The sequence below is a fragment of the Nannospalax galili genome, unplaced genomic scaffold, assembly GCF_000622305.1.
Source record: "Nannospalax galili isolate Female #2095 unplaced genomic scaffold, S.galili_v1.0 scaffold1827, whole genome shotgun sequence".
Lineage (NCBI taxonomy): Eukaryota > Metazoa > Chordata > Mammalia > Rodentia > Spalacidae > Nannospalax > Nannospalax galili.
In genome coordinates, this window is record NW_008355785.1 from 160,646 (window position 1) to 186,822 (window position 26,177).

Here is a 26,177-nt window from a genome sequence, read left to right on the forward strand (position 1 = left end):
AGCCCCTGCCTAGGATCCCCCAGTGAGGGACTGGGGTGTGGCTCAGCGGTAGAGCCCCTGCCTAGGATCCCCCAGTGAGGGCCTGGGGTGTGCCTCAGGGGTAGAGCCCCTGCCTAGGCTCCCCCAGTGAGGGGCTGGGGTGTGGCTCAGCAGTAGAGCCCCTGCCTAGAATCCCCCAGTGAGGGGCTGGGGTGTGGCTCAGTGGTGGAGCCCCTGCCTAGGATCCCCCAGTGAGGGCCTGGTGTGTGCTTCAGGGGTAGAGCCCCTGCCTTGTCTTCCAATGAGGCCTTGAGGATGTAGCCCAGTTAGGTAGAACACCTGCAAAGAATCCATCAGTGGGGTCTGGGAAGTGGCTCACAGCGGAGTGCCCACCAAGAATCCTCCGTGGAGGAGCTGGGGGGTGTGGTTCAGTATAAAGCACTCACCTAGAATCCCCCAAGGAAGCATTTGGGGTATGGCCCAGCAGTAGGCCTCTGCCTAGAATCCACCAGGGAGGGGCTGGTTCTTGGCTCATTGGTAGTGCACTTGACTAGCCATGTTCCAACATCAGCACCTTGAGAAGAAAAGCCAGCAGGTGTCCCAAGAGGGCGAAATGGCTGGAGAGTCATTCAAAGAATGGTGCGGGAAAGGCGGGGACAGGTCTGCACTTGCCACAGTACAGACCTCACAGACGCAACATTGTTCAAGGGGACTCGCTGGAGCCAGCAGAAGGGAACCCAGACCCTTGGTCTCGCCTCACAGGGGTCCAGGAAGGCACTCGGCGTTTCCGCTGCCGTGGGTGTTACTCCTCCATCTGTGATCTCCCCCTGGACTGTCCCGGTGAGAGGGCGGGGCTGGGATGCAGGGAAAGGGGCGGGGCCTGGGCATGCCCTTCAGAGCCGCCCCACCTATGTCCAGTCCAGGACGTGACGGTGACCCGAGGGAACCAGGCTTTGTTTTCTTGCGTCGTGGGCTTCCAGTTGCCTCTGCCGGAGCTCACTTATTCTTGGAAATTCGCAGGAGGCGGTGTGAGTGGAGACGGGGCCAGCTGGAGGGTTTAGTGGGTGGGCGCTGCTGCAGATGGAGGCTCAGTATGTGTATGGAGGACCAGGGCTTAGGTGTGCATTAGGAGTCAGGCTCCAGGGAGTCCCGGGAGGGGCTGCTAAGGGCGCTAAGGGTCAAGGCTGGGTGTGTGGTGTGTGTGTGTGTCCGGTCTTGCATGCACTCGATGGCTGCGTCTTGCACACGTGCTCCGGCGGGCCCAGCTGCCCAGCGTCAGCCCGGCCGTCCTGCAGCTCCGGACTCAGGACATGGCCTACTTCCGCGACGTGCCGGGGTCCCATGGGCCCCTGGCACGGATCCGGCCGGTGCAGCCCACGCATCGCGGGACCTTCTCCTGCGTGATCCTGCAGGACCAGCGCCCTCTGGCTCGGCTGTATTTCTTCCTGAATGGTGCGGTGCGGGGCCTGGAGCGGGGGCGGGGCCTGGCGGGCGTGGCCCTGCCCTCTGACGTGTGCGCCCGGGGCAGTGACCGGCCCAGCCCCGCGGGAGGAGATGGAGCTGCAGGTCACGTTCCGGGAAGTGATGAGCTGGGCACCGCGGGAGGCGGAAGTGGCGGAGCCCGGGAGGCCCAGCCTAGGGGAGCTGCTGGCCCAGCCGCGGGCGCTGACGCTGGGCAACCTGTGCTTGCTCGGGGCCACCGCGGCGCTCGTGTCCGCGAGTGTCACGCTGCTGGTGTGGTGAGTCCCAGCGTCTGCATCGGGTGTCCACCGCAGCCAGGAATCTAGACTCCTGAGTTCTCCGGAGCCAGGAGTCCAGACTCCGTCCTTCCTCGTTCAGGGTCCAGACCCCAACCTCCTCCCTCAGACCCCGGGGTCCAGACCCCAGCCTCCTCCCTTAGACCCAGGGATCCAGACCCCAACCTCCTCCCTCAGACCCCGGGGTCCAGACCCCAGCCTCCTCCCTTAGACCCAGGGATCCAGACCCCAACCTCCTCCCTCAGACCCCGGGGTCCAGACCCCAGCCTCCTCCCTTAGACCCAGGGATCCAGACCCCAACCTCCTCCCTCAGACCCCGGGGTCCAGACCCCAGCCTCCTCCCTTAGATCCAGGGGTCCAGACCCCAGCTCTCCTCCCTCAGACCCAGGGGTCCAGGCCCCAGCCTCCTCCCTCAGACCCAGGGGTCCAGACCCCAGCCTCCTCCCTCAGACCCAGGAGTCCTGGCCCCAGCCTCTTCCATCAGACCCAGGGGTCCAGACCCCAGCCTCCTCCCTCAGACCCAGGAGTCCAGACCCCAGGCTTTATCTCAGATGGAGGAATCCAGGAATACAGAAGTCCTCACCCTGGCCCTCTGGCAAACTTAGGTCCAGGTTCTTTGCAACTTTGAGGCCCCAGAGGTCTGTACCCCAAGATGTATGCGCCTATCTCCCGTGCTCTTAACAGCCCACACCTGTTTGCTTTCTCAGGATATTCTTTCGATGGTATGTAAGCGGCAGTTAGCAAAGGTGTCTGTTCCTTCTGCCGCCACTCCTGAAATAAAGAACGTACTTCTGCTCTGTGTTCTCTTTGCTTTTAAAAGTGGTCACTTCATCTAGAGAAGAAGGCCAGCATACCCCAAAATGCTCAGGTGAATTCAGCCCCATGATGACAGTGCAAGGCTGGGCAGGAGGCACTTGGGCACCAGTCTGGACCCTCCCTGACCTCTGGCAGCCTCCTAAACACCCTTAGTGTCCTATATGGTGCCCCCCCCAACCTTTCCTCCCCTAGGCCTTCCTGTCGGAAAACGTACATAGATGCACTAATATCAGACCAGAAACTACTAAGCCACACCCCAGCCCCTTACTATGGGGAATTCTAGGCAGGGGCTCTACTACTGAGCCTCCCAGATGTCCGGCATTGAGTTACATTAGTAGACTTTGGTTTTACTTAAGTGTACCCACTTCTTCCCTTTTGAAATAAGACAATATGTAATTTGTTTTGGATTTTTCAGGGGCCCATAGTTAAGAGACTTTTCTTAAAGAGACTTTGAACTTTTTTTTATGTGTATGCATGTATTGCCCCCATGTAGGTAAGTGTACCCATGTCATGTAATCCCTGTGGAGGTCAGAAGAGGCTGTTGGATCCCCTGGGACTGGAGTTACGGACAGTTATCAGCTGCCATGTGGGTGCTGGGATTTGAACCTGGGTCCTCTGCAAGAACAACCAGTGTTCTTAACCACTGAGCCATCTCTCCAGCCCTAAGACTTTGAACTTTTAATGTGTTTGAACTTATTAGAGACTGTAGGACTTTTAAAGTTATGTTTTATATTGTAATATTAACAGGAGATCTTGGGGCTAAGAAATGGAAAGGTTATGTTTAATAGTGTTGTGTTTGCATGTCAGATTGATAAGGGGGGCAGTTGTTAACTTGACTCACTTGGGAAAAGGAAGCCTCAATTGGGAAATTTCCTCTATTGGACTGGCCTGTGGGCATGTCTGTGAGGCATTGTCTTCATTGTTGAGTGATGTGGGAGGGCTCAGTCCACTGGGTGGTGCCACCCCTGGGTAGGTGGTCCTGCTTGTCTAAGAAAGCAGGCTGAGCCCAGGCCAGTCAGCAGTGTCCCTGATCTGCACTTCAGCTCCTGCCAAAATAAACTGTTCCTTCCTCCAACTTGCTTTTTGGTCAGTGTTTTGTCACAAACCAGCACTGGGGCTAAAGATGCTCCAAGATACTTTGACTCTGAACCTGGAACATTCCAAACTCTCCACAGTCTTTGAAGTTCAAAGCAAATTAACCAGCCTTGCAGAAGGTTCAGTGGAAAGTGCAGTTTGTTTCTGGACCCCTTTGTTCACAGGTGTGAGGGAGGGGTTAACGCTGGCATGCTGAATGCCGAGCAGAAACAGGTGTAGACAAGAGGTTTCTCTGATGTAAAGGGGCTTCATGAAGAAGAGCCTGAAGAAAACCTTTTGAAAAGGTTTATGTGTTTAATGTGTGTATGTGAGTGTATGCACAGATGTGTATGTGTATTACATGTCTGCGGGCATGTGGAGGCCAGAGGAGGGTGTCAGGTGTTTTCTGCCTGTTTGAGGCAGGGTCTCTCCCTGAAGCTGAGGCTCATGTTTTCTCAGGCTGGTGTTTCTCAGCAAGCCCCAAGGATCCTCCTGTCTTTCCCCCTTGGAGCTGGTGTTCACAGGCATGCACAAGACATTTGGGCTTTTTAGGTCAGTGCCGGGATCCAAACTCAGCTTTCCTGTTTGTGCAAGTGCATTCTACTGCGGAGCCACCTCTACAGTCCTCTCTTTTATATTTTTTGAGTCTCACAGCCTAGGCTGGCCTTGAACTCCTGAGCTCCTGTCTCTACTTCCCGAATGCTGGGATTATAGGTGTGTACCAACATACTCAGGTTATTTGGTGTTGGGGATGGAACTCAAGGTTTTGTGCATGCTAAGTAAGCCAGCAACCGGTTACATTCCTGGACTGAACCCGGGAGAAAAATCAAATGAAGAAGGCATTTTAGAGCCAGCATTTGGAAGGCAGAGTCAGGCAGGGATCTCTGTGAGTTCAAGCCAGCCTGGTCTACATAGAGAGGTCCAGGCCAGCTGGGGCTTCGGGAGACCCTGTCTCAAAACAGCAATAGCAACAGCAAAACCCTCTAAAGAAAAGAGAAGGCTTTTCATGGGGAGAGTTGCGTGGCCCTGAATGTGGTGCTGCATCCTGAAGTAGGAGGCCGACTTCAGCAAGGTGGGCATCATTAATGAGTTTAATGACTAATTTTATGGAATGGGGGTAAGGTGAGGTGTGGGGGCTGGTCATGAAATTGGTTTGGGTTTATAACATTGGGACTCAGCATTAGTCATTAGAGAAAAGGAAATCCAAACCACAAAGAGAAACCACTTCACAGCCTCTGGGATAGCCTGTCATTAAAAGTTAGGTAATAACTGTGCTAAGGGAGGTGGGGATCGGAAGCCTCCTGTCATGGCTGGCAATGGTGTAAAATAAAATACCCCCGTGGAAAGGCCTGGCGGTCCCTCATAAAAGTAAAGGTGGGTGGGGAGGGGCTGGGAGATAGCTCAGTGGGTTCAGGGCTTGCCATGAGGGACCCGAGTTTGGATCTCTAGAACCCATGTAAAGCTGGATGAGGTGGTGAGCATCTGTAATATCTGCACTCCTCCAGCAAGATGGGAGGTGGAGACCTGGAAAGTCTCGTGCCAGCTAGTCAGGTATACAGAGGTGAAGAAGAGACCCTGTCTCCACCTGCAAGGCAAGGGCTGGTGCCTGAGGTGGTCCTTTGACCTGCACATACATGCTGTGGCACTTGTGTGTGTCCAGGGCCTGGAGAGATGGCTCAGCATTGGCTGTTGTTGCAGAGTCCTAGATTCAGTTCCCAGCATCCACATGGTGGATAACATCTGTCCTTAACTCCAATTCCAGGGGACCTGACTGCTTCTGGCTTCTGCAGGCCCTGCTTGCACACATGTGCACTTGAATGTGTTTCAAAACACTCACACACAAGTAAATAAAGAATCCTATGGTGGTGGCATGCACCTTAAATCCCAGCACTTGAGAGGCAGAGGCAGGCAGATCTCTGTGAGATCGAGGCCAGCCTGGTCCACATAGTTCCAGGCCAGCTGTGGCTATAAGGAAAGTCTGTTTCAAATAGCCCCAAGTTGGGAACATCTCAAATGTCTATCCACTGAAAGATAGACAAAATGGGTTATGCCGTTACTACATAACTCTCAATGACAAAAGGAATCAGAGAACGGTATGAACTTTGAAAGCGTTGTGCTGAATTGAATCAAAAGATCATATGCCTGATTCTATATGAACTATAAAATAGGTAAATCCACAGACAGGCATGGATGCCGTGGGCCGGGAGGGCCAGCCAGCCGAGGGAGAAGACCACCCCTTGTGAATATGAAGTACTGTTGGGGGTGATGGAAACATATTAAAATTCGATTATGGCTGTGGCTGCACAAATTGCTAGATTTACTAAAATCATTAAATTGTACATTTAGTGGAGATGGCTTTTTCAAGGGGGTGTTGCTCTTAATAGGGAAATGGCACAGTGGTTCAAGAGGAACGATCCAGAAAATCATAGATTTTGTATTTTTATTTTTTGTGTTTGGCATGCATGTGTGTAAGTACACCTATGTTGTAAAATGCCTACAGAGATCAGAATAGGCCATCTGATCCCTTGGAACTGGAATTAGGAATGGTTTTAGCTGCCATGTGGGTCCAGGTTAAGCAGCCAGTGCTCTTAACCTGCTGAGCCATCTCTATAGCCCCTGAGAGTCACATATTTTTTGAGCTGGAGCGATGGCTCACCAGGTTAAGAGCACCTACTGCTCTTCAGAGGACCCAAGTTCAATTCCCAGTAACCATAGGATCCAACACCTCTGGCTTCTGTGGGCACCTATACTCACATGCACAAATCCATACAGAGACATATCTATGCATAATTAAAAATAAAATAATTTTTAAAGTTTTATAAAAGAATGTTGGATTTTGTTTTGGTTTTGAGACCATATCCTGTATCATGTAGCCCAGAGTGGCCTCAAGCTCTCTGTTACCACATGTGATGGTTAGGGTTTTTAAAAATGGACTCACACATAAAATAAAAATAAAATATTAAAAATGTATTTTATGTGTATGAGTGTATTGCCTGCACGTGTGGAAGTGCACCCGTGTTGTGCAATGCCATGGAGGTCAGGAGAGGGTGTCGGATCCCCTGGAACTGGAGTTAGAACGGATGTAGCCACCATGTGGGTGCTGGGAACCAAACCAGGTCCTCTGCAAGAGCAGCCAGTGCTCTTGGCTGCTGAGCATCTCCCCCAGCCCCACAATTAGTTCTGTCAACTTGACATAATATAGAATCGTCTGGGCAGGCCATCTCGATGAAGAATTGTCTAGAGTCGGTTGGCCTGTGGACGTGTGTGGGGTTAATTGGGTTAAGGTGGGAAGACCCACCCTGAATGGGCAGCACCATTTCATGGGTGGGGCCCCAGACTGAGTGAAAAGGAGAGAGGGGGCATCAGCATGTGTGTGTTAATCCATTGCTCTGCTCTGGACTGTAGATGTATTGTCAACAGATCTGCCTGCTTCAGCCTCCTGAGTGCTGAAGTGCAGATGCCACCCCGGGGCAGGTGGTCCTGGGTTCCATAAGAAAGCAAGTTGGGGTTAAAGGTGTATGCCACCACGCCCTGGGCAGATGCCACCCCGGGGCAGGTGGTCCTGGGTTCCATAAGAAAGCAAGTTGAACACAGGTCAGAGGAGCAAGCCAGTAAGCAGTGTTTCTGTGTGGTCTGTGGGCCACTTCCTGCCTGCAGGTTCCTGCTTTGGCTTCCCTTGAAGACAGACTGGCACTTGGAAGCGTAAGGTGGAGTAAACCCTTTCCTCCCCAAGTTGCTTTTAGTATCTTATCACATCACTAGAGGCTTAAAGTAGAGCATCTGTAGTCTCAAAAGGTTCCGGCAAGAAAGGCCCCGTGGAGGTTCAAATGTCCATCACCCAAGACTGAGCCCAGGGCCCCCAAGTCTCAGTGACAGAGCTCCCCAAATTCTCAAAACACAAAGAGGGAGGAGCGTCTCACAACAAAATAAATAGAATTCTTTATTCGCTCACAATCACAGTGCAAACAGGTTAAATAAGAACAGGTCCTTTCCCCTGGTCCTAAGACTCCACATCCCGTCAATAAATTACCCCTCCCCAGAGACCCAGAAGACTGAGCCCCAAAGTAGTCCAGACCGAAGAGTCTTGGGTTGACTCATTTCGTGAGAAAGGTAAACTGAGGCCAGGGAGTCCCCACGGAGTCCGGGGCCCCCTCACAGGTCTCTTGCCTCTCCTGATGGCCACCAGTGGTCAGTGCCCGAGGTCAGGATCACACCTGGACACGATAGCCCCCACTGCGCCGTCGGCAGAGCCTCCGCACACCTACCCAGTACACAGTCAGCATCACCGTCCAGTAGGCCACATAGGCCCCGGCCCCTGCGGCAAGGTGGGAGGCCTCGGCCGCCCGGGAAGGCCCACTCCAGTCCGCCCTGGCCTCCTGGACCACACTGCGCACCAGGCCTCCGAGCAGCAGCAGAGCCCAGATGGCCAGAGGCAGCACCGGGACGTAGTTGGCGGCCAGTTTCCTCCGGCCCGACGTGCCCCATCCACTTTGGTTCATGGTGACCAGGGCCAGGAACTTGGCGGGCAGCAGGCCGCACATGTACAGCGGTGCGTACAGAGACAGCAGCACCATGCGCAAGCACCCGCGCAGCCAGGCCGCGAAGGCCGCCTTGGCCAGGGCCACACCCTGCACGCACAGCAGCACCCAGAGCAGGGCCCAGGGGCGCCCCGCGTAGAAAAGCCGCAGCACGGTGGCCGCCACGAAGAACGGGAAGAGGCCGGACACCACCGCCTCGTAGGTCATCCAGGCGTGATGGCGGTGCCACCACAGGGCGTTGTAGAGCCACTCTCGGAAGTAGGACTTGGACCAGCGCGTCTGCTGGCTGAGCCAGCGCAGGAAGGCTGAGGGGGTCTCGGAGTAGCACCGAGAGCGAGACGTGTACCTGGACAGGTGCGGAGGAGAAAGGGAGGGGTTGGGTGGTCGTCCTGGGAGCCGGGCAGGGCTTTATTTTGTTATTATTATTGGGGTTATATTTTTTATGTGTATGAATGTTTGCATGTGTGCCAGCGCACCGTGTCGTGCAATGCCACTAGAGCTACAGATGGTTGGTAGCCGCCATGTGGGTGCTGGGAATCCAGCCAAGTTCTCTGCAAGAGAAGTCAGAGCCATCTCTCCAGCCCCTATTTGGTGGGTTTTTTTGCCTAGGGTCTCACTGTGTAGCCCTAGCTGGCCTAGAGCTCACTATGTAGACCAGGTTGGCCTTGAACTCACAGAGAGCCGCCTGCCTCTGCTCTGGGACTGCTGGGACTAACAGCACGAGCCACCGTGTGCTGCCAGGGCAGGATTTTAAAGCAACCACTTTGTACTGCTTATTGGGGCAAATTCCTCAATGCATTAGTTTTCTTGTTGCTGTGACAAAATACCTGTTGGAGGCAACATAAGGAAGAAGGAGTTCTGTGACTCACATTCAAGGGTATGGTCTGTCAGTAGAGGGGGCCGGTGTTGAGGGAAGAGGGTGAGGCCGCTGGTCACATCCAACCACAGTCAGGAAGCAGAGAGAGATGAATGCTGGTGCTCAGTTCTCGCGTTTTCTCTCTCAACGTGTGTGTGTGTGTGTGTGTGTGTGTGTGAAGTGCCATAGCACATGTATAGATGTCAAAGGGTAGTTCACACGTGTAGATGGAGTTCTTTCCTTCCACCATGTCAGTTCCAAGGATCAAAGTCATCAGGCTCCGTTGCAAGTGCCTTTATGGGCTGAGCCTTGTGTTGTGTTGGGCCTCACTGTCTCCTTTTTATTCAGGCTTGGGGACTGAAAGCCATGAAATGGCACTGTGTGCATTTACGGTGGGTCTCTCCATATCAATGAGTCTAGAAACTCCCTCACAGACATGCCCAGAGATCTGTCTCCTATGTGACTCTAATCCTGCCAAGTCAAAAATCAATGTTAACCACCACACTTAATTTTTCTGGGCCTCAATTTTTTTAAAAAAAATATTCATTTATCTGTGTCTGTGTGTATGTGTCTGTGTGTGTGTGTGTGCATGCATGCGCATGTGCAGTGCCTTTAGTGACCTGAAGAGTGTCAGATACCCTGGAGCTGGAGTTTCAGGTGGTTGTGAACTGTCTGACATGGGTGCTGGGAACTGAACTCAGGTCCTTTGGAAGAGCAGCAACTGCTCTTAACCTCTAAACCAGTTCTCCACAGCCCCGTCAACTTCCCTTCTATGGACCCGTGACATCATCATACACACACACACACACACACACACACACACACACACCACACATATATGTACTTTTGAGACAGGGTCTCCCCAGATGGCCTGGAACTTGCTATGTAGACCAGGCTGGCCTCAAACACAGAGATCCACATGCCTCTGCCGCCCGAGTGCTGGGATCAAAGCTGTGTGCCACTCGGCCCACTACGCCCGGCTCATTTACTATTTGTATCAGCCAGGACTGCATGAAGATTGAAAGTCCATGCTCCACAGTACTTGCTCAATCAGTGTCGTCTACTGCTGTTTTCACTGTGGCTAGCTCCATCACTATCCATGTTACTAATATAATCACAGTGTCTGACGCTATTGCCAACACCATTCCTACGATGAGTAAGTGTTTGCTCTGTTGGCAGGTCTTACCATGAGGAACAAGGTGGGGTGGCTGGCTGTTACCTAGGTTGGTCTCTGTGTTAGGCGTTCTCAAAGGAGCAGCTGGACCCCTTCCTGTGGCTGAGTCCCCGTGTTGTTTTGGGCCACACCCATGCAGGCTAGATAGAACCTGGCCATGGAAAGTCATGGTGGTCACCAGCAGTTTATCAGGAGAGGTCAAATTGGTCTCTCCCCAGGGACATCACTTGACAGTGTCTCCCTCCCGGGTCACTTGACACTTTTAGTGTCCTGATTGCTTCTGCCTTTGCTGTCTGTACCCAAATAGCTGCCCGAACTGTCAATCTTCTGCTCGGAGCCCTCAAGGGCTGTCATATTTTTATACAGATCCTAGAAGCCTTTCACAAGTGGATTCTAGTTGGCTCCTTGCCCTCTTCTCCTGGAACTCCTGGCTAATGTGTTGGTTACTTTTTGTCAACTTGATACAAACCAAGACATACCAGGGACGAGGGAATCTCAAATGAGAAGATGCCTCCGTTAGACTGACCTGTGGCCATGTCTAAGGGGCATTTTCTTAATTGCTAATTGATATGGAAGAATCCAGCCCACTTTGGACAGTGCCATCCTTGGGCAGGTGGGTCTGGGCTGCATAAAAAAGACAGCTGATCGAGCCAGGGGGAGGAAGCCAGTACCCAGCGTTCCTCCATGGTCTCTGCTTCAGTTCCCAGGTTCCTGCCTTGAGTTCCTGCCCTGTCCTCCCTCAGTGATGGACTGTGACTTAAGTGTAAGATGAAATCAACCCTTTCCTCTCCAAGTTGTTTGGCTCATAGTGTTTATCACAGCAACAGGAAGCCGAGCTAGCACAACTCATTAGGAGTTTGTTGCTCCAGCAACAAAATCTTGTTCCACCCCAAGCACTCTGACTGATATTTCTCTCCCTAACCCTGGTACTTCCCACCTCCCTGAGAGAATTGTCTGGCTGCTTCTGTCAAATTGAAACCGTCCCCCTTGGAAGGAGGAGGGAATCGGCTCATATGACTCAGAAAGTTCTGTGGCAGCTCAGAGAACTTAAAAGACTCAGGAAGCTTCAAAAGTTACAAGACTTAGAAGAATCCAAAAGATTACACAAAATTGCTGTTGGGTGTGCAGGGGGCTCTAGGGATGTAGCTTTCCTGAGTTATCACCTATGCTGGGGTGAGTTTTGATGATGTGGCTGCCTGAGTCACCCATGGTCCTTCAAGTAACCTCAATAAAACGGCTGGCTCACCAAATTAGACTTGGGTGGGATTCTTTTTGTCTGCCATTTGTAGTCTGTCTGGGGTGACTGGATATGTGTTCACATCTGTGCTGGTTAGTTTTAACTGTCAGTTTGCTACAACCTAGAATCACCTGGGAAGGGCTTCAGTTGCAGAACTGTCTACATCAGATTGGCCAGGAGGCATGCCTCTGAGGGACTTGTCTTGATTATTAATTGAGATAGGGAGATGCATCTTGATTGTGAGCAGTCCAGTTTATGGGCTGGACCCTGGACGGTGTAAGAGAATAGAGAAAAGCTGGGTGTGGTGGCATACACTTTTAATCCCAGCACTTGGGAGGCAGAGGCAGGTGGACGTCTGTGATTTGAGGCCAGCCTGGGCTATATAGTTGAGATCTTGTCATGGGATGGCGGGGGGCGGGTGGAGAAGAGGTGGTGATAGAAGAGAAGGGGGAAGAGGAGGAGGAGGAAGAGGAGGAGGAGGACAAGGAGGGGGAGGAGGGGGGGAGGAGGAGGAGGAAGAAGAGGAGGATCCATTGCTCTTGACTGGATATGATATGGCTGGTTGAATTCCCACCTTGACTTTCCCTCAGTGTTGGACTGTAGCCCGGAATTGTAAGCTGAATAAACCCTTCCTCTCTTAAGCTGCTTTTGGTCAGGGGTATTTGTCACAGCAACAAAAATGAATCGATAACATCTAAAGAAAATCGCACAACATACTACATATGTTCATGTAACTGATTTACAAATCGTCTCCTTGATGTAAGGTTGGATTTATGTCCCTTTGGCCTACTGCTGTGTCCCTGGAGCTTCCAACAAGGACTTAATGACCTAGCCCGACCCCCCCCAGGACTTCTCTGGGGTGCTTGCTGGAATTCAGGCATGCTCCTCCACCCTCCCTTGCCCCTGTTCTCGCTCCCTCTCTCAGTAGTTAAATCCTACCCCATCCACGTACTCCCCCTTCCCACCTCCCTCATCTGAGTGACTGAGCTTGTCTCCGTGGCAGAGTCCACTCCTCCCTCCCACCTTGCACCTTCCAAGTGAATTCCTCACCCTGATCTTGCCTCACTTGGTCCACACTGTTGGGTGATGGGGGATGATGAACGTCCTCTCAGCCCCTCAGGGTACCCTCTTCTCTCACTTGGCAGAGTCCATCGAGTCACACGGCTCAATGTGACTATCACCCTAACCCCCAGAGAAAACTCCAGTTTTCTACTAATATCTAACGTCTTAAAGGCCATGGAGTGAATGCATACAACTTCTCTGCCCATCATGGGATCATCTAGTCTCTACTCAAATCTCATTTCTTTTTCTTTTTTTAAAAAAAACCTTTTTATTTTATGTGTGTGGGTGTTTTGCCTACATGTTTCTAAGTGCACCGCATGCATGAAATGTCCACGGAGGACAGAAGAGGGTGTCGGATCCCTTGGAACTGGAATTAACAGTTGTGAGCAGCCAGTGCCCTTTAACACTGAGCCATCTCTCCAGCCCCCAAATCTCATTTCTTAGAGGCTCTTGGCTGACTGCAAGTCTCTGTCCCTTATGGTGTCCATTCTCTTTGTACTCTAGTGATACCCACTCCAGAGGCTACTGGCTCAGTGCGCTTGGCTCCTCTCCCAATATGGCATCTTTCTTCCCCCTCAATGTATCACGTCATAGCGCCCATAGGCTGGCAAGTTACTTTGGGTTTGGTGAACACACACACACTTATTGGTCCCCTCAACTTACTTGGTAGCATAGCCCATGCTGAGCATGCGGTTGGTGAGGTGCCGGTCATCCCCGAATGTGCAGTGGGTGCCCAGAAACTTCTGATTGTACCAGGCCTCCAGGAACTGCTGCAGTAGATTGTTCCTGTACAGGCCTGGGTCGGGTGGGGAGTGCTGAGCATCAGCCCTCTGTGGTGGCCCATGCCACACTCAACCCATCTCCCCTTCTCCAACCACCCTTCCCCATCTCCATCCAGTCAGCCTTGTCCCGTGTCACTCCAGGGTCCAAGTCCAGTCCTGTGCTGCAACTCTCATCCCCAGTGCCGCATCACGCTCACTCAGTACCCGTCTAACCCTTTCTCTACCCTCCAGCCCCATCTCATTCCCTTCCCCAGCAACAGCCCCGAATCCCCCTCTTTTCCTAACTTCATTCCTCTCCACCAAACCCAGCCCCACCTCCAACACCGCCTCCACCACTCACCCCCAACCTTCCCATCTGCCATCTCAATGTTCTCAACTTTAGCCCTCTCTCCAGCTCCCTTCCTCCCTGCCTTCCCACCCATGGGGCAAGCCCTGCCCTGTGTCCTCACCCAGGGGACCGCTGATGCAGGACACGCAGTGGAAGTAACTCTGACAAGCTCGTTCCACGTTGAAGGCCACCCAGTAGCGTAGGCTGCTGAGGAAACTGACCCAGGAGTCCAGGGGGTTAAGAATCCTCACGTCCCCACCAACGGCCCCTACGCGGGGGTCCTCATCTAACACCCGCACCAGCTCCAGCAGTGCCATGGGGTCCAGCCTCGTGTCTGAGTCACACACCTGTGAAGTGGAAGGGGCCAGGATGAGATCGGAACCCTGCACAGGGCTGGCGCTTGGAAGGAACACACTAAGGGCTGCGGGGAGGCAGCTTTTCCTGCTGCTGGGATAAAATGCTCTGACAGGAGGAGCTTAAGGGAGAAAGAGTCTTCTGGCTCTTAGTTCAGCCATAGTCCCTTGTGGAGGGGAAATCGAGGCAGCAGGAGCTGGAAGCAGCTGGTCATGTCGCACCCACAGTCAAGAAGCAGAAAGGAGGGGACTGAAGAGATGACTCAGCAGTTAGAGCACTGGCTGCTCTTGCAGAGGATGTGGGTTCGATTCCCAGCACCCACATGGCAGCTAACAACCATCCGTTCCAGGGGATCCGACACTCCCTTCTGACTTCTTGGGCATTGCATGACACAGGTGCACTTAACGTACATGCAGGCAATACACTCATACACATAAAATAAAAATAACATTTTGTAAAAGAATAAACAAAGTAATGAACACTTGAGCTCACTCCACTTCCCTTTAAATATTTTACTATATTTTATTTTATTTATTTTATGAGCCATCTCTCCAGCCCCACTTTCTTTTTACACAGTCTGTTATTCCAGTCCAGGTAACGGTGCAAACAATCTAAACACCATTTTGAATTGTTTAATTGTTTTCAATGCCTAGTCACATTAAAAATACTTATTTTAAATTATGTGTATATATGTGAACTGTGTGTGGATTTGTGCTTTTGTGTGAGTGTGTGTGGCCACAGAGTCTAGAAAAAGGTGTCAGATTCCCTGGAGCTGGAGTTACAGGTAGTTGTGAGCCACCTGATGTGGGTGCTGGGAACTGAACTTGTGTCCTCTGGAAGAGTAGCAAGTGCCCCCCTCTCTCCAGTCCCCACATTATAGCATGAACTCCAAGATCCTGTATAATGAATGCCCTCCTTTTTTGTGGGTCAGAGACTGTAACATGCGTCTAACCAATGGACTATGCCAAAAGTGATTAGATGTAATTCCTAGGATTCTGTTACTGTATATGGAAGTGGCATATAAATTTTGTAATGTAATCAAAACTCCAAAGCTGTTGGTTATCAGTTCATCAAAGGGAGACCCTCACAGGTGGGCCCAGCCTAATCAAGTGAAGCCTTTAAAAGAGCCTAGAAGTAGCCAGCTGTGGTGGCACACACCCTGAATCGCAGCACTGAGGAGGCAGAGGCAGGCCGATCTCTGTGAGATGGAGGCTAGCCTGGTCTATGTAGTAAGTTCTAGTCCAGCTGGAGCCTGTCTCATAAAAAGAGTCTAGAATTCAGAAGCTCTCTCTTGGTGGCACTGAAGGGACAAGCTATCATGAGTTCTACTGGATCCAAGAAAATTAACTCTGCCAACAGATGCATGACCTTGGAAGACTCCTGAGCCTTGGATGTGCCCCAGCTCCAGTGGACACCTCAGTGATAGCCCGGTGTGCAATGTCCTGAACAGAGAACCTGGTTAACCTGTGCTCAGACTCCCAACTCACACAAACTATGCGATAATAAGTGACCATGACAACTAAGTGATAAATGCTTTGTTTTGAGCTGTTAAATTTATGATTATTGATATGAGCGACAGAAATCTAATGTAACTTTGATGGTTAATCACATCTGTCAACTTGGTGAGATCTAGAATCACCTGGGAGATGGGTCTCTGGGCATGCTGGGGATCATCTTGATTAGATTAATTGAGGTGAGGAAACCTGCCTACTGTGGGTGGCACCACTCTGTGGGTTGAGATCTTGCACTGTATAAAAAGTGAGTTGAGTCCAAGGTGATTCTCTCTCCAAGGGGCCAACTAATGCCCTTCTCAGGAATGTAGCAACTTGGAAGAAAACCTGGCATGCCTAAGGTCTTTAGGGGGCAAGGGATGCATATATCCTTTGCCTCACTTTGGCTGTCTACATGCATGTTTAAATTTTAAAAAAAGTGAGCTGAGCTCAAGCATTCATTGATTTTTGTCTCCTTCCTTCCCTTCCTCCTCTCCTTCCTTCCTTCCCTCCCTCTTTCTCTCCTTCCTTCCCTCATTCCTTCTCTCCTTCCCTCCCTCCTTCCCTCATTCCTTCCTTCCCTCCCTCCTTCTCTCCTTCCTTCCCTCCCTCCTTTCCTTCCTTCCTTCCCTCCTTCCCTCATTCCTTCCTTTCCTCCCTCCTTCCTTCTCTCCTTCCCTCCCTCCTTCCCTCATTCCTTCCTTCCCTCCCTCCTCTCCTTCCTTCCCTCCCTCCTTTCCTTCCTTCCTTCCCTCCTTCCCTCATCCCTTCCTTCCTTCCATCCTTCCTCCCTCCTTCCCTCTTTCTTTCCTTCCTTCCCTCCCTCCCTCCTTCCCTCCTTCCTTCCTTCCCTCCCTCCTCTCCCTCCTTCCCTCATCCCTCCCTTCCCTCCCTCCTCCTCTCCTTCCCTCCCTCCTTCCCTCATTCCTTCCTTCCCTCCCTCCTCTCCCTCCTTCCCTCATCCCTTCCTTCCCTCATTCCTTCCTTCCTTCCCTCCTTCTCTCCTTCCTTCCTTCCCTCCCTCCCTTCCTTCCCTCCTTCCCTCATTCCTTCCTTCCCTCCCTCCCTCCTTCTCTCCTTCCTTCCCTCCCTCCTTCCCTCATTTCTTCCTTCCCTCCCTCCCTCCTTCCTTCCCTCCCTCCCTCCCTCCCTCCCTCCTTCCTTCCTTCCTTCCTTCCTTCCTATGTATGAGTAAATAGGTAAATGAGGTCAATGTTGGGTAGATAGAGGCTTGCACAGACGGAAGACTAAAGGAGAGGTTTCTATATTGGATGAGGACAGGAAGGAAGCAGTTGGATAGCTGGACAGATCAATGGGTGAAGGCTGAATGAAAGAATCTTTGTAGTAAATGAACGAGTGGATGAATGAATGAGTGTCCTCTCTGCAAGGGCTTGCCTGCATTAAAAGAAGGATAAGGGTCTGAGCGTGGAATGTTCTTCCTAGGTGCCTGAGTTCAAATACTTGGTCTTGATCAGGTAGGGCTGTTTAGAAATTTAGGAGGTTGAAGCCTTGCTGGAGGAAGTGGGCTGCTGGGGGTGGGCCTTGAGGTTCTAGAGCTCAGTCCCACTTCCTGCTCACTTCCTGTTGTCGCTGCTTCCTGAATGCAGGACCAGTGGGACTGGCTGCCTCACACTCCCGACTGCGCCTTCCCAATGAAAAAAGGATTCATGGTATCAAGGGCGTCGGGCTGGATAAATACCCATATTAAATCAATGGCTTGATGGATGAATGAATTAGAGTTTCTGCCTGCAATGGGCATCGAATGAAAAAGAACGGATTTGTGCCTCGGAAGATGGCTCAGTAGGGTAAGGGTGCTGCGCAATCGTGAGGATCTGAGTTTGACTCCACAGCACCCGTGTCAAAAAGGCTGCACCGGCCTGTAACCCCAGGTCTGGACAAGCGTTAGGGGATCGGGGATGGGGTGTGGAGTCAGAAGGATTGCTGGGATTTGTTGGTTGCAAGCCTAGCAGCAGGTTCAGACAAAGACTGTCTCAGGGGATAAGGCCGAGCGATGGAGCATCCCCTGGCTCTAATCCGTGCACACACCTCACACCCATGTGGGCATCCAACACACACACACACACACACACACACACACACACACACACACACACACGGGTGGGGATTGACCCTACACTGAACAAATAATTGGAGGAATGTTTGTTGGAGAATAATTAGATGCATGAAGGAAAATCTCGCCATGGAACGGGTAAAGAAGGGGAAAGGAAGAGATTCATTCAAATCTGTGTGTTTGAAACCAACTCTCACGCAGCCGCGCCTGACTTTGAACTCCTCCTCCTGCCCCCAACACCTGGCGTGCGCCGTCACATCCAACCCACCGGAATTAGCTCTGCGAGGAAGGCAAGCAAGCGTGTTAGCGCAGACTGTGAGGTCACGGGCGGCGCCTGGACTCACCTGCACGTAGTCCACCGAGTCGCCCAGCGCCTTGAAGGCGGTGTACATGACCTCGCGCTTGCCGCCCCAGCGCTGCGCCACGCACACGCACCTCCGCGTCCTCACCAGCGCCTCCACCGCCAACCGCCCCGGGTCTTCGGCCTCCACCTCCCGGTAGGCGCCGGCGCCCACAGCGCCCGCAGCCGCAGGTTCCCAGGGCTGATGATAGTTGCCGTCCCACACGTAGGTGGCGGGGTCCTCGTCGGCGAAGACCTCGCGGAACATGTCCACCATGTACAGGTCCTCCGCGCGGTTGCCGTCCACCACCATGAGGATGCGCAGCCGCGTGCGCGGATACAGCAGGGCGCGCGCCGAGGTCAGGCACTGGCGCAGGTACCCGGGGTCCTCCTGGTACGCGGAGATGGTGAGCGCCACGGTCCGCGCGGTGGCCGCGTCCGGGGGCCCCTTCACCGCCGCGCGCCGCGCAGCCGCCGCCACCCGTCGGTGCTCCAGGTACGCGAAGAGGCTCTGCGCCAGCAGGTGCGCGCCGAGGAACGCCCCGTACAGGCCGAAGGCCAGTAGGCCGTAGCGATCCGAGGCCAGAGGGACTCCCGCGGCGTAGGCCCAGGTCATGAGGCCCAGGATGAGCAGGGCGAAAGTGACTGTCAGCACTCGCCGGGCCAGGCCGGAGCAGCGGCGCGCTGCCTGGGTGGGCTTGGACAGGTCCTGTAGGGAGCCAAGAGGGCGAAGGGGAAGGATGACTCCTGAGAGCCACCTGGAGAGAACCTCCCTCATGGGGTTCCTCCTCCGGAGCTGGATGCCCAGGACAGATACCCAAGATGGATTTATTTTATTTTTATGTGTGCGCGCAGATGCCCTTGGAGACCAGGAAAAGGTGCTGGTTCTCCTCCTGGCTCTGGAGTTATAGGCGTTTATGAACCACCCAATGTGGGTGCTGGGAACCGAACTCTGGTCCTCTGCAAGAAGAGTTCTTAACCGCTGAGCCATCTTAGCCCCTGCCTCCAGTAAACAACTCCTCCCCCAACACCCCACTGGAAATAATTGTGACTGTTCTGTGGGTTTATCGCCTGCTCTTATCTTCCTTTACCCTAGCAAGGGGTTGGTCTCGAACTCCCAATTCACCTTCCTCAGCCTCTTGTGATGACAGCAGTTACTCACCAAGCTAGGCTTTGAGCTGATCTCTTCATATATATATATATATAATATATATATTATGCCTATGAGTGTATTGCCTGCACGTGTGTAAGTGCACCCGTGTCATGCAGCCCTCGGAACAGAGCCCAGGTCCTCTGCAAGTGCAGTTTCTACTGTTAACCGCTGAGCCACCTCTCCAGCTCAGGACTTGATTTCTTTTAATGCAACTTATTACCTCCACCCCTAGCTGGTTTTAGCATCTCTTATAGCCCTAAGTGTTACACAACTGAAAGTCTCAAGCTTTCTCTCTTTCTCTCTCTCTTTTTTAAAATGGCACATAAAATTAAGATTTTGAGGGGTGACATAGGTCAGGTACTTTCTGCCAAGCCTGAGACCAGAGTTCTTTTCCCATGACCCACGGGGTAGATAGAGAAAATCAACCCATGAAAGTTGTCCTTTGAGCTCCACACACATGCGCAGACATAAAAATTTTTTTAAAATGTATTTTTAAAAATTAAGAGGGGGCTAGCCGGGTGTGGTGGCACACACCTTTAATCCCAGCACTCAGGAGGCAGAGGCAGGCAGATCTCTGTGAGTTCAAGGCCAGCCTGGTCTACATAATGAGTTCCAGGCCAGCTGAGGCTACAGGGAAACCCTGTCTCAAGAAGAAAACAATACATACATATGTACATACATACATACATACATACATAAAATAGAGCTATTGGGGACTGGAGAGATGTCAGGGCTTAAGTTAGCACTGGCTGCTCTAGCAGAGGACCCAGGTTTGGTACCCAGTACCTACATAGTGGCTAACAACCATCTGTAATTCCAGTTCCAGGGGATCTGAGACCCTCTTCTGGCCTCTGCAGGCATTGCATGCACGTGGTGCACTTACATACTTATAAAACACTCATGTGCATAAAATAAAAATAAATAAACCAAAAAATATTTTAAAATACAACTGTTGTATATGTATCTTGCGTGTGGATGACCAACCACACGCACCAACAAACACGGAAATGGAACCTTGAACACTCTCATGTGTTCATCGTCCTGAACACTTAAGGTCCCTGTCACACATGACAGACACACGCAAGAACAATCAGATTCTAACCATGGTTACATACATATGGTATTAATTCTCTGACCCGGCAGCAGACACACACACACGCACACACACACACACACACACACACACACACACACACACACACACACACACACACACACACACACACACACACACACACACACACACACACACACACACACACACACACACACACACACACACACACACACACACACACACACACACACACACACACACACACACACACACACACACACACACACACACACACACACACACACACACACACACACACACACACACACACACACACACACACACACACACACACACACACACACACACACACACACACACACACACACCTGTCGCATGGCTGTGGGTCCTGCTGAAGTCTGTCCTGTCCGGCTTGTTCTCCAGTCCATGTGTCTGGAGCTAGCTGGAGGGGGGCCATTTGAAGACCAGCAGAGGCGGGGGCGGAGGAGAGCTGACGTCAGGCTAAGCGTGTCCAGGGGCTCTGAGGTCAGACGGTCCGGCAGCTCCACCCTCTTTGATTCCCGACATTGCCTCCCCCCAGCCCCCTCACCAGAAATGATGATTCCTGAGGGTCAGCCTGTATTTCTGTCTCCAGCTCTGTCCCCATCTGACTTTCAACTCTTCCTCAGTCTCCTGTCCCCCAGTATCTCCTCACCTCCCCCTTCCGCACTAACCCTCACCTCCCCATTTCTACTCAGACTGTCTCCAAGTGGGTCCCCCAGGAACATGCCTCAGCAACTGGTGGTGACTACAGTGCACACACGTGCATGTCTGTGGGTGTGACTGTTGCTGGCGTGTGCTGCACAGCGGCCTGAGTTAGAGGTCTGCTCTCTGCCAGGCTGATGTGGGTCTGTGTGTGTGTGTGTGTGTGTGTGTGTGTACATGTGTGTAAGAGGAACAATGAGAAAGGGGGTCTTAGATAGACTTGTTTTTCAAAGAACTCACAGGAAGGTTGTAAAAACAGTGCCAGCGGTTGCACACATGGGCACAGTCATATTCACACCACCCCCTGACACACATGGTCTCACACATACGGTAGAGTGCCAGGCTCTGGGGCTGAGGACTGGGGTACTGCAGTCTGTCTCCCTGGGAACTTGAGGATGAACTCACAGCCTTGGTCAGTGCCTCCAGGGAGCAGCTTGGGCTTGGTGCTCTGATCGTCAGGGAGACTGAGTCAGAGGAGACGGGGACCTGAGGCGTCTGCACCCCCCCAGTCCCTTAGGGTTAGAACATCAGCCATTGTTACCACTGTACAGCCTTTCTCCTCCTCCTCCTCCTCCTCCTCCTCCTCCTCCTCCCCCTTCTACCTCTTTTTCCTTCTTTTTCTTAGTATTATTATTATAAAACAGAACTCTAAAACCACCCTTCTGTGTTTCTTTTACTGTGAGGTGATGGATAATGTCTAGTCTGCTCATACTCTCTCTGTACCTGACTCCCTGCCTATATTTGTGATCCATGTGTATTCCTATTTCCCCTATTTCCCCATCTCCTCTCCATCCCCCTCCCCCTCCCTCCCTCTTCCTCTCCCCCTTCCTCTTCCACCCCCCCTGCTCTTTTTGTTTTTTGTCTGACTCTTAAGTTTCTGACTCTTTTAAAAAAATTATCTACTATTTATATTTTATGTGTATGAGTGTTATGCCTGCATGTATGTGAGTGCACCCGTGTCATGCAATGCCTGCGGAGGACAGAAGAGGCTGTCAGTCCTCTGCAAGAACAGTCAGTGCTCTTAACTGCTGAGCCATCTCTCCAGCCCCAAAGTTTCTGACTCTTGGTCTCCTGGCTTTCTTACTCTGTGACTTTGACTTTCTGACCATCCTCCCTGGTTTTCTCATCCTTTGTGTGTGTCTTTCTGTTTACATATATCTATCTCTCTGCCATATGTCCATCCATCCATCCATCTGCCTGTCCATCCATCTGTCCCTCAGTCCATCCATCTGTCCATCCATCCATCCATCTGTCCCTGCATCCATTCATCCACCCATCTGCCTGTCCATCCATCCATCCATCCATCTGTCCATCCATCCATCTGTCCCTGCATCCATCCATCCATCCATCCATCTGCTTATCCATCCGTCTGTCCCTCTGTCCGTCCATCCATCCATCCGTTCATCCATTCTTCATCTAACTTTCAATTTATCATCTGCCATTATCCATAATCTTTAGATCATTTATTTATTATCAGCTATTGATCACCTATCTATCTGATTTATCTGATTTTCTGATTTATCTATCAGTCTCAGTTACCTAACATTTATTAATTATCAGCTATCTATTATCTATCTAATATTTATCTACAATCTGTCATCTGCTATCTGTCATGTGTCTACCATCTATTACTAATTATCTGTCGATCAATCGATTGATGTAGCCCATCTATATGTCATCTATTATTATGAACTCTTACCTATCTTTCTACTGTCTGTCCATTATCATCTATCAATCGTTGATTTATTTATTATCTATCATCTAGATATTATTATATGTCATTTACAATTTGTATGTCTATACATCTGTCATCTTCTGTCTCCTTATCTATCACCTGACACCTGTGTTTCTATCCTTTCTGTCCTTCTGTCCCCTGCCTACATTTCTGTTCTTCATGCGTCCCCCCCACCCCGACTTTTGGTCTCAGTCACCTTTTCCATTGCCTTCTCTGTGGCCACTCAGCACTCTACCAGACAAGGGCAGGTCTCACACCCTGGGTTTCCCTGGCCAGGGTGTGAGGGCCACACCAGGTTGGGTCTTTGCCTTTGCCGGGCCTTTGAGGAGAAGGTCCTGGCGATGGGATCCTGGGTACCACCCACCCACCAGGGTGGGCCCAGGCTGTATATAACGCTGTTGCCTGGAGCCTGGGATGCCTGGTGTCTGGCTGTGTCAGGATGATGGATCTTCTGATGGAGCCAAGCCCAGAGTAAAGGAGCGGGAATCCCTCTGGGTGGGAGGAGCCAGCAGAGGCTCCCTGAGGAGCTGGGCATTTGATTACCTAGCCTCAACCCCACCCTGCTTGGGTGGAGCTGCTGTATAAAACCAGATGTTTCTAAAACCAGAGTGTGCAAGAGAGAGACAGGCCAGGGCTTTTAAACCCCAGGGATTTCCTCTCCCAGGACACGGGAGGTGAGGCCCAAGCTCCACTCCCTCAGACCAGACCTCATCACTCATCACTCAGACACAGGGGTCTGGACCCCAGCCCTCCTCCCTCAGATTAGGAGTTCAATTTCCAGTCCTTCCTCCTTCCTCACACCCAGAGATCCAGAACCAGTGCTCCCTCCTCACACCCAGGGGTCCAGAACCCAGTCCTCCTTCCTCACACCCAGGGGTCCAGAACCCAGTCCTCCTTCCTCACACCCAGGGGTCCAGAACCCTGTCCTTCTTCCTCAGGCCAAGGGTCCAGAACCCAGTCCTCCTTCCTCAGGCCAGGGGTCCCAATTCCAGTCCTCCTTCTGATCCAGGACTCCAGACTCTAGCCCTCCTCCCTCAGACTCAGGAGTCTGCACTGGAGCCCTCCTCTCTTAGTCAAAGGGTGTAGGCCCAGCCCTCCTGCCTCAGGTTCAGGGGTCCAGTCTCCAAGAAGTCCTTGTAAGCGCAGATGACTGCACTGGATGTAGTAAAGACTGCATGACAAGGACAGATGAAGTTGGGCATTCCCCCAGGAGGTAGGGTCCTCCACCTGGTCACCAAAAGCTACCTCTCCCAGGAACCTCTCCTGCAAAGGTAGCCGATAGCTGGTCCCTGCCCTGCGTCCACAGATGCTGATCAGCATCAGGTAACCCCAGGATATGGTTTATGGAACACCGGGACAGAAAGAGAAGAGTTGGGGGAGACAGATAAGAATGGAGGAAAAACATGTATTCATTGTAGGGACATCTCTCAAGCTGCGGATGGGTGGGGCCCGAAGCTGAGTGATGCCAGGCACACACATAGATGACTCAGAAGGGGGCCCTGCCCCTGAGGAGGTGCCAGTCTGGTACAGGACACAGCTGTGTAAACAGGGAACCACACACTAATGGAGGAATGGTTGAACCTAGTCATGGAGTCAGGGAAGGCTTCCTGGAGGAGGTGCTCCTGGATGCTGAGGTGGTGGCAGGGGTTTGGGTGGGTGTAGAAGGTGGAGCTAGTGAAAGATGTCATGTGGCCACTCTATGCCCCACACTCTGAAGGGTCCTGCGGAAGTAGCAGCAATGTCTTCAGGGGGAAGCTGCCTCACCTGGCCTATTTGTCATGGAAACGGCCTCTGCTCTGCACATCTGACTCCTTGATCCTCCCTTTTTCCACAGTCTTGATGAGCCTTCTACAGGATGTGCAGACCTCCCCACTCAGCATCCTTCTGGTGTAGAGTGCCTTCCTTGTAGGAACGTCTCGGCACAAGTGGAGGTCTTCATTCAGTTCATGTGGATCTCTGAACTTGGAGTCTGGGCAAGTTCCTGGGCCCAAGGAGGTGCTCAGCCAGTAGGTACCAAGTGAATCAGAGGTCGGGGTGGAAAGTCAGAGTGCCAGTCAGAGGGAGAAGAGGGAAGGCAAGCTTGTATCTGTCTTCCGGCTCTTTCCCTTCCTTCCTCCCTCCCTCTCTCCTTCCATCATTCTTTCTCTCCCCTCCCTTCCTGTCATTGATACCCCCCCATTGTTTCCCTAAACAGCCCTGAATGGCCTTGAACTCATTCTATAGCCCAGTTTTCTCTCCAAATTGTGATTCTCTTGCCTCACCAGCGCTGGGATTATGGGAGTGGGAGGTGAGGTGGGTGAGTGTGTGTGTGTGTGTGTGTGTGTGTGTGTGTGTGTGTGTGACACTGCCTGCCCTGCCTCTCTTGACTCTCTTGTATGTGTCTTTTTCTACTGATCCATCTTTAGTCTCTCTCTCTCTTTCTCTCTCCTCTCTCTCTCTCTTCCCTCTGCTCTATTCCTGTCTTCCTTGTACTGCTCTAACTCTTCTGGCCTGGACTCCCCGGGAGAGCCAAGTCCCCACATCCCGGGATTTCCCAGGGGGGTAGAGAAGGGAGAGATGGGGGAGAGGGAGGGAGGAGATAAACAGGGAGAGGGCTCAGCAGCAGGGAGCCCCACACCCTGAAGATCCGGGGCAGGCACTCAGCCCTAGAGGTGGGATACGGAGCTCCCAGGGAGCGGGCCGGAGTCCCCAGGATCAGCTCTGTTCTAGATATGCAGGCAGCCCAGACTTCCAGGAACCCAGAGGCACTCCCAGCGGAGCCCTGGCACCCACACACTGGATTCTGGGAAACACCTAAATCTTCAAGATTCCCAGGAAACGCCGAAAGGGAGGGAGCCTGGCGGTGACAACGCCATCCCAAGCCTGTGGGAGGACGTTGTCCTGCGGAGAAGGCTCTCCAGGATCTTCCCTCACTTCCGCCCTTCACGCGGGGGTGGGGGGTGGGGGGGGGAAGGCACAAGAGAAAAAAGAGGACTGGGCAGGTTCTTCCGCAGTGCTGTCCTTGGTGCAGGGAGGCAGGAGAGGAGGAGGCTGGGTTTCTGCAAGGACTGCTGAGGCCCGAAAACACTGGTTTCCCAGCGGGAAGGGGGTGGGGCAGGAAGAACCAGGTGACCAAGCAGGTGTCGTAAGATAGGTTTCCCTCCGCTGAGCAGGTAAAGGTGGGAGGAGGCTGGGGCCTGGATGTCTAGATGGGAGGGAGGAGGCTGGGGGGGGACCCCTGGGTCTGGGGGAGGAGGCTGGGGCCTGGATGTCTGGATGGGAGGGAGGAGGCTGGGGGGGACCCCTGGGTCTGGGGGAGGAGGCTGGGGCCTGGACCCCTGGATGAGAGGGAGGAGGCTGGGGGGGCCCTGGGTCTGAGGGGGAGGCTGGGGGGGACCCCTGGATGAGAGGGAGGAGGCTGGGGGGACCCCTGGGTCTGAGGAGGAGGCTGGGGCCTGGACTCCCGAGTCCGAGGGAGGAAAGAACTGAGAAGAAAGGAAACCCTGGGTTTATTTATTTGAGGGTTTTTTGTTTATATGTCAGCACACATGGTTTCTTTATGGCACGTTCTCACTTCATTTTCGTTGTCCCTCCATTCCCCTCCGCCATCACCTCTCCCCTCCCCCATCT

The 26,177-nt window shown here is 52.4% G+C and overlaps 2 protein-coding genes, 1 long non-coding RNA gene and 1 other non-coding gene across 17 annotated transcripts in view; 3 read left to right on the forward strand and 1 right to left on the reverse strand.

Moving 5' to 3' along the window:
- The window catches only part of Spaca6 (sperm acrosome associated 6), a 16,049-nt gene extending 14,154 nt beyond the window's left edge, over positions 1 to 1,895 (forward strand). For 3 of the 10 annotated variants that reach the window (XM_029556252.1, XM_029556251.1, XM_008853367.3), the window contains 3 exons: positions 688 to 819; positions 903 to 1,007; positions 1,275 to 1,895. In XM_029556252.1, the coding sequence (XP_029412112.1) occupies positions 688 to 819; positions 903 to 1,007; positions 1,275 to 1,766 (729 nt within the window). In that variant the 3' untranslated portion in view covers positions 1,767 to 1,895. Of the gene's footprint in view, positions 1 to 687; positions 820 to 897; positions 1,008 to 1,274 lie in introns of all 10 variants that reach the window. The other 7 variants (XM_029556249.1, XM_029556246.1, XM_029556253.1 and 4 more) reach the window with 5 other exon arrangements.
- Positions 1,896 to 7,308: 5,413 nt separating this feature from the next.
- On the reverse strand, positions 7,309 to 21,017 carry Has1 (hyaluronan synthase 1). 2 transcript variants are annotated; one of them, XM_008853369.3, is made up of 5 exons: positions 20,458 to 21,017; positions 17,863 to 18,567; positions 13,725 to 13,950; positions 13,157 to 13,289; positions 7,309 to 8,510 (listed from the first exon to the last, which is right to left on the reverse strand). In XM_008853369.3, the coding sequence occupies exons 1-5, from the start codon at positions 20,515 to 20,517 to the stop codon at positions 7,835 to 7,837; spliced, it is 1,800 nt and encodes a 599-aa protein (XP_008851591.2). In that variant the 5' UTR covers positions 20,518 to 21,017; the 3' UTR covers positions 7,309 to 7,834. The 2 variants fall into 2 exon arrangements, with proteins under 2 accessions (XP_008851591.2, XP_017658744.1); XM_017803255.2 differs by lacking the exon at positions 20,458 to 21,017 and having other exon boundaries at positions 17,863 to 19,036.
- Positions 15,725 to 15,866, forward strand: LOC115067724. The gene has a single exon (XR_003847092.1). It is a non-coding gene; the product is annotated as a small nucleolar RNA SNORA67 (small nucleolar RNA).
- A 4,527-nt stretch (positions 21,018 to 25,544) lies between the features above and the next one.
- LOC103750322 overlaps positions 25,545 to 26,177 on the forward strand; it is a 23,391-nt gene continuing 22,758 nt past the window's right edge. For all 4 annotated transcript variants that reach the window (XR_003847089.1, XR_003847088.1, XR_607980.3 and 1 more), the window contains exon 1: positions 25,545 to 25,720. This is a non-coding gene — a long non-coding RNA (uncharacterized LOC103750322). The remainder of the gene's footprint in view (positions 25,721 to 26,177) is intronic.

Excerpts from the sequence above, each read along its gene's own strand:
- Has1 (XM_017803255.2), bottom strand. The coding sequence starts at position 18,849 with ATGGCTCAGCGGTTAAGAACTCTTCTTGCAGAGGACCAGAGTTCGGTT. Across the intron at positions 13,290-13,724 it reads CTGCATCAGCGGTCCCCTGG|GCCTGTACAGGAACAATCTA; the intron begins GTGAGGACACAG and ends CACCCGACCCAG. Across the intron at positions 8,511-13,156 it reads AGCATGGGCTATGCTACCAA|GTACACGTCTCGCTCTCGGT; the intron begins GTAAGTTGAGGG and ends GCACCTGTCCAG.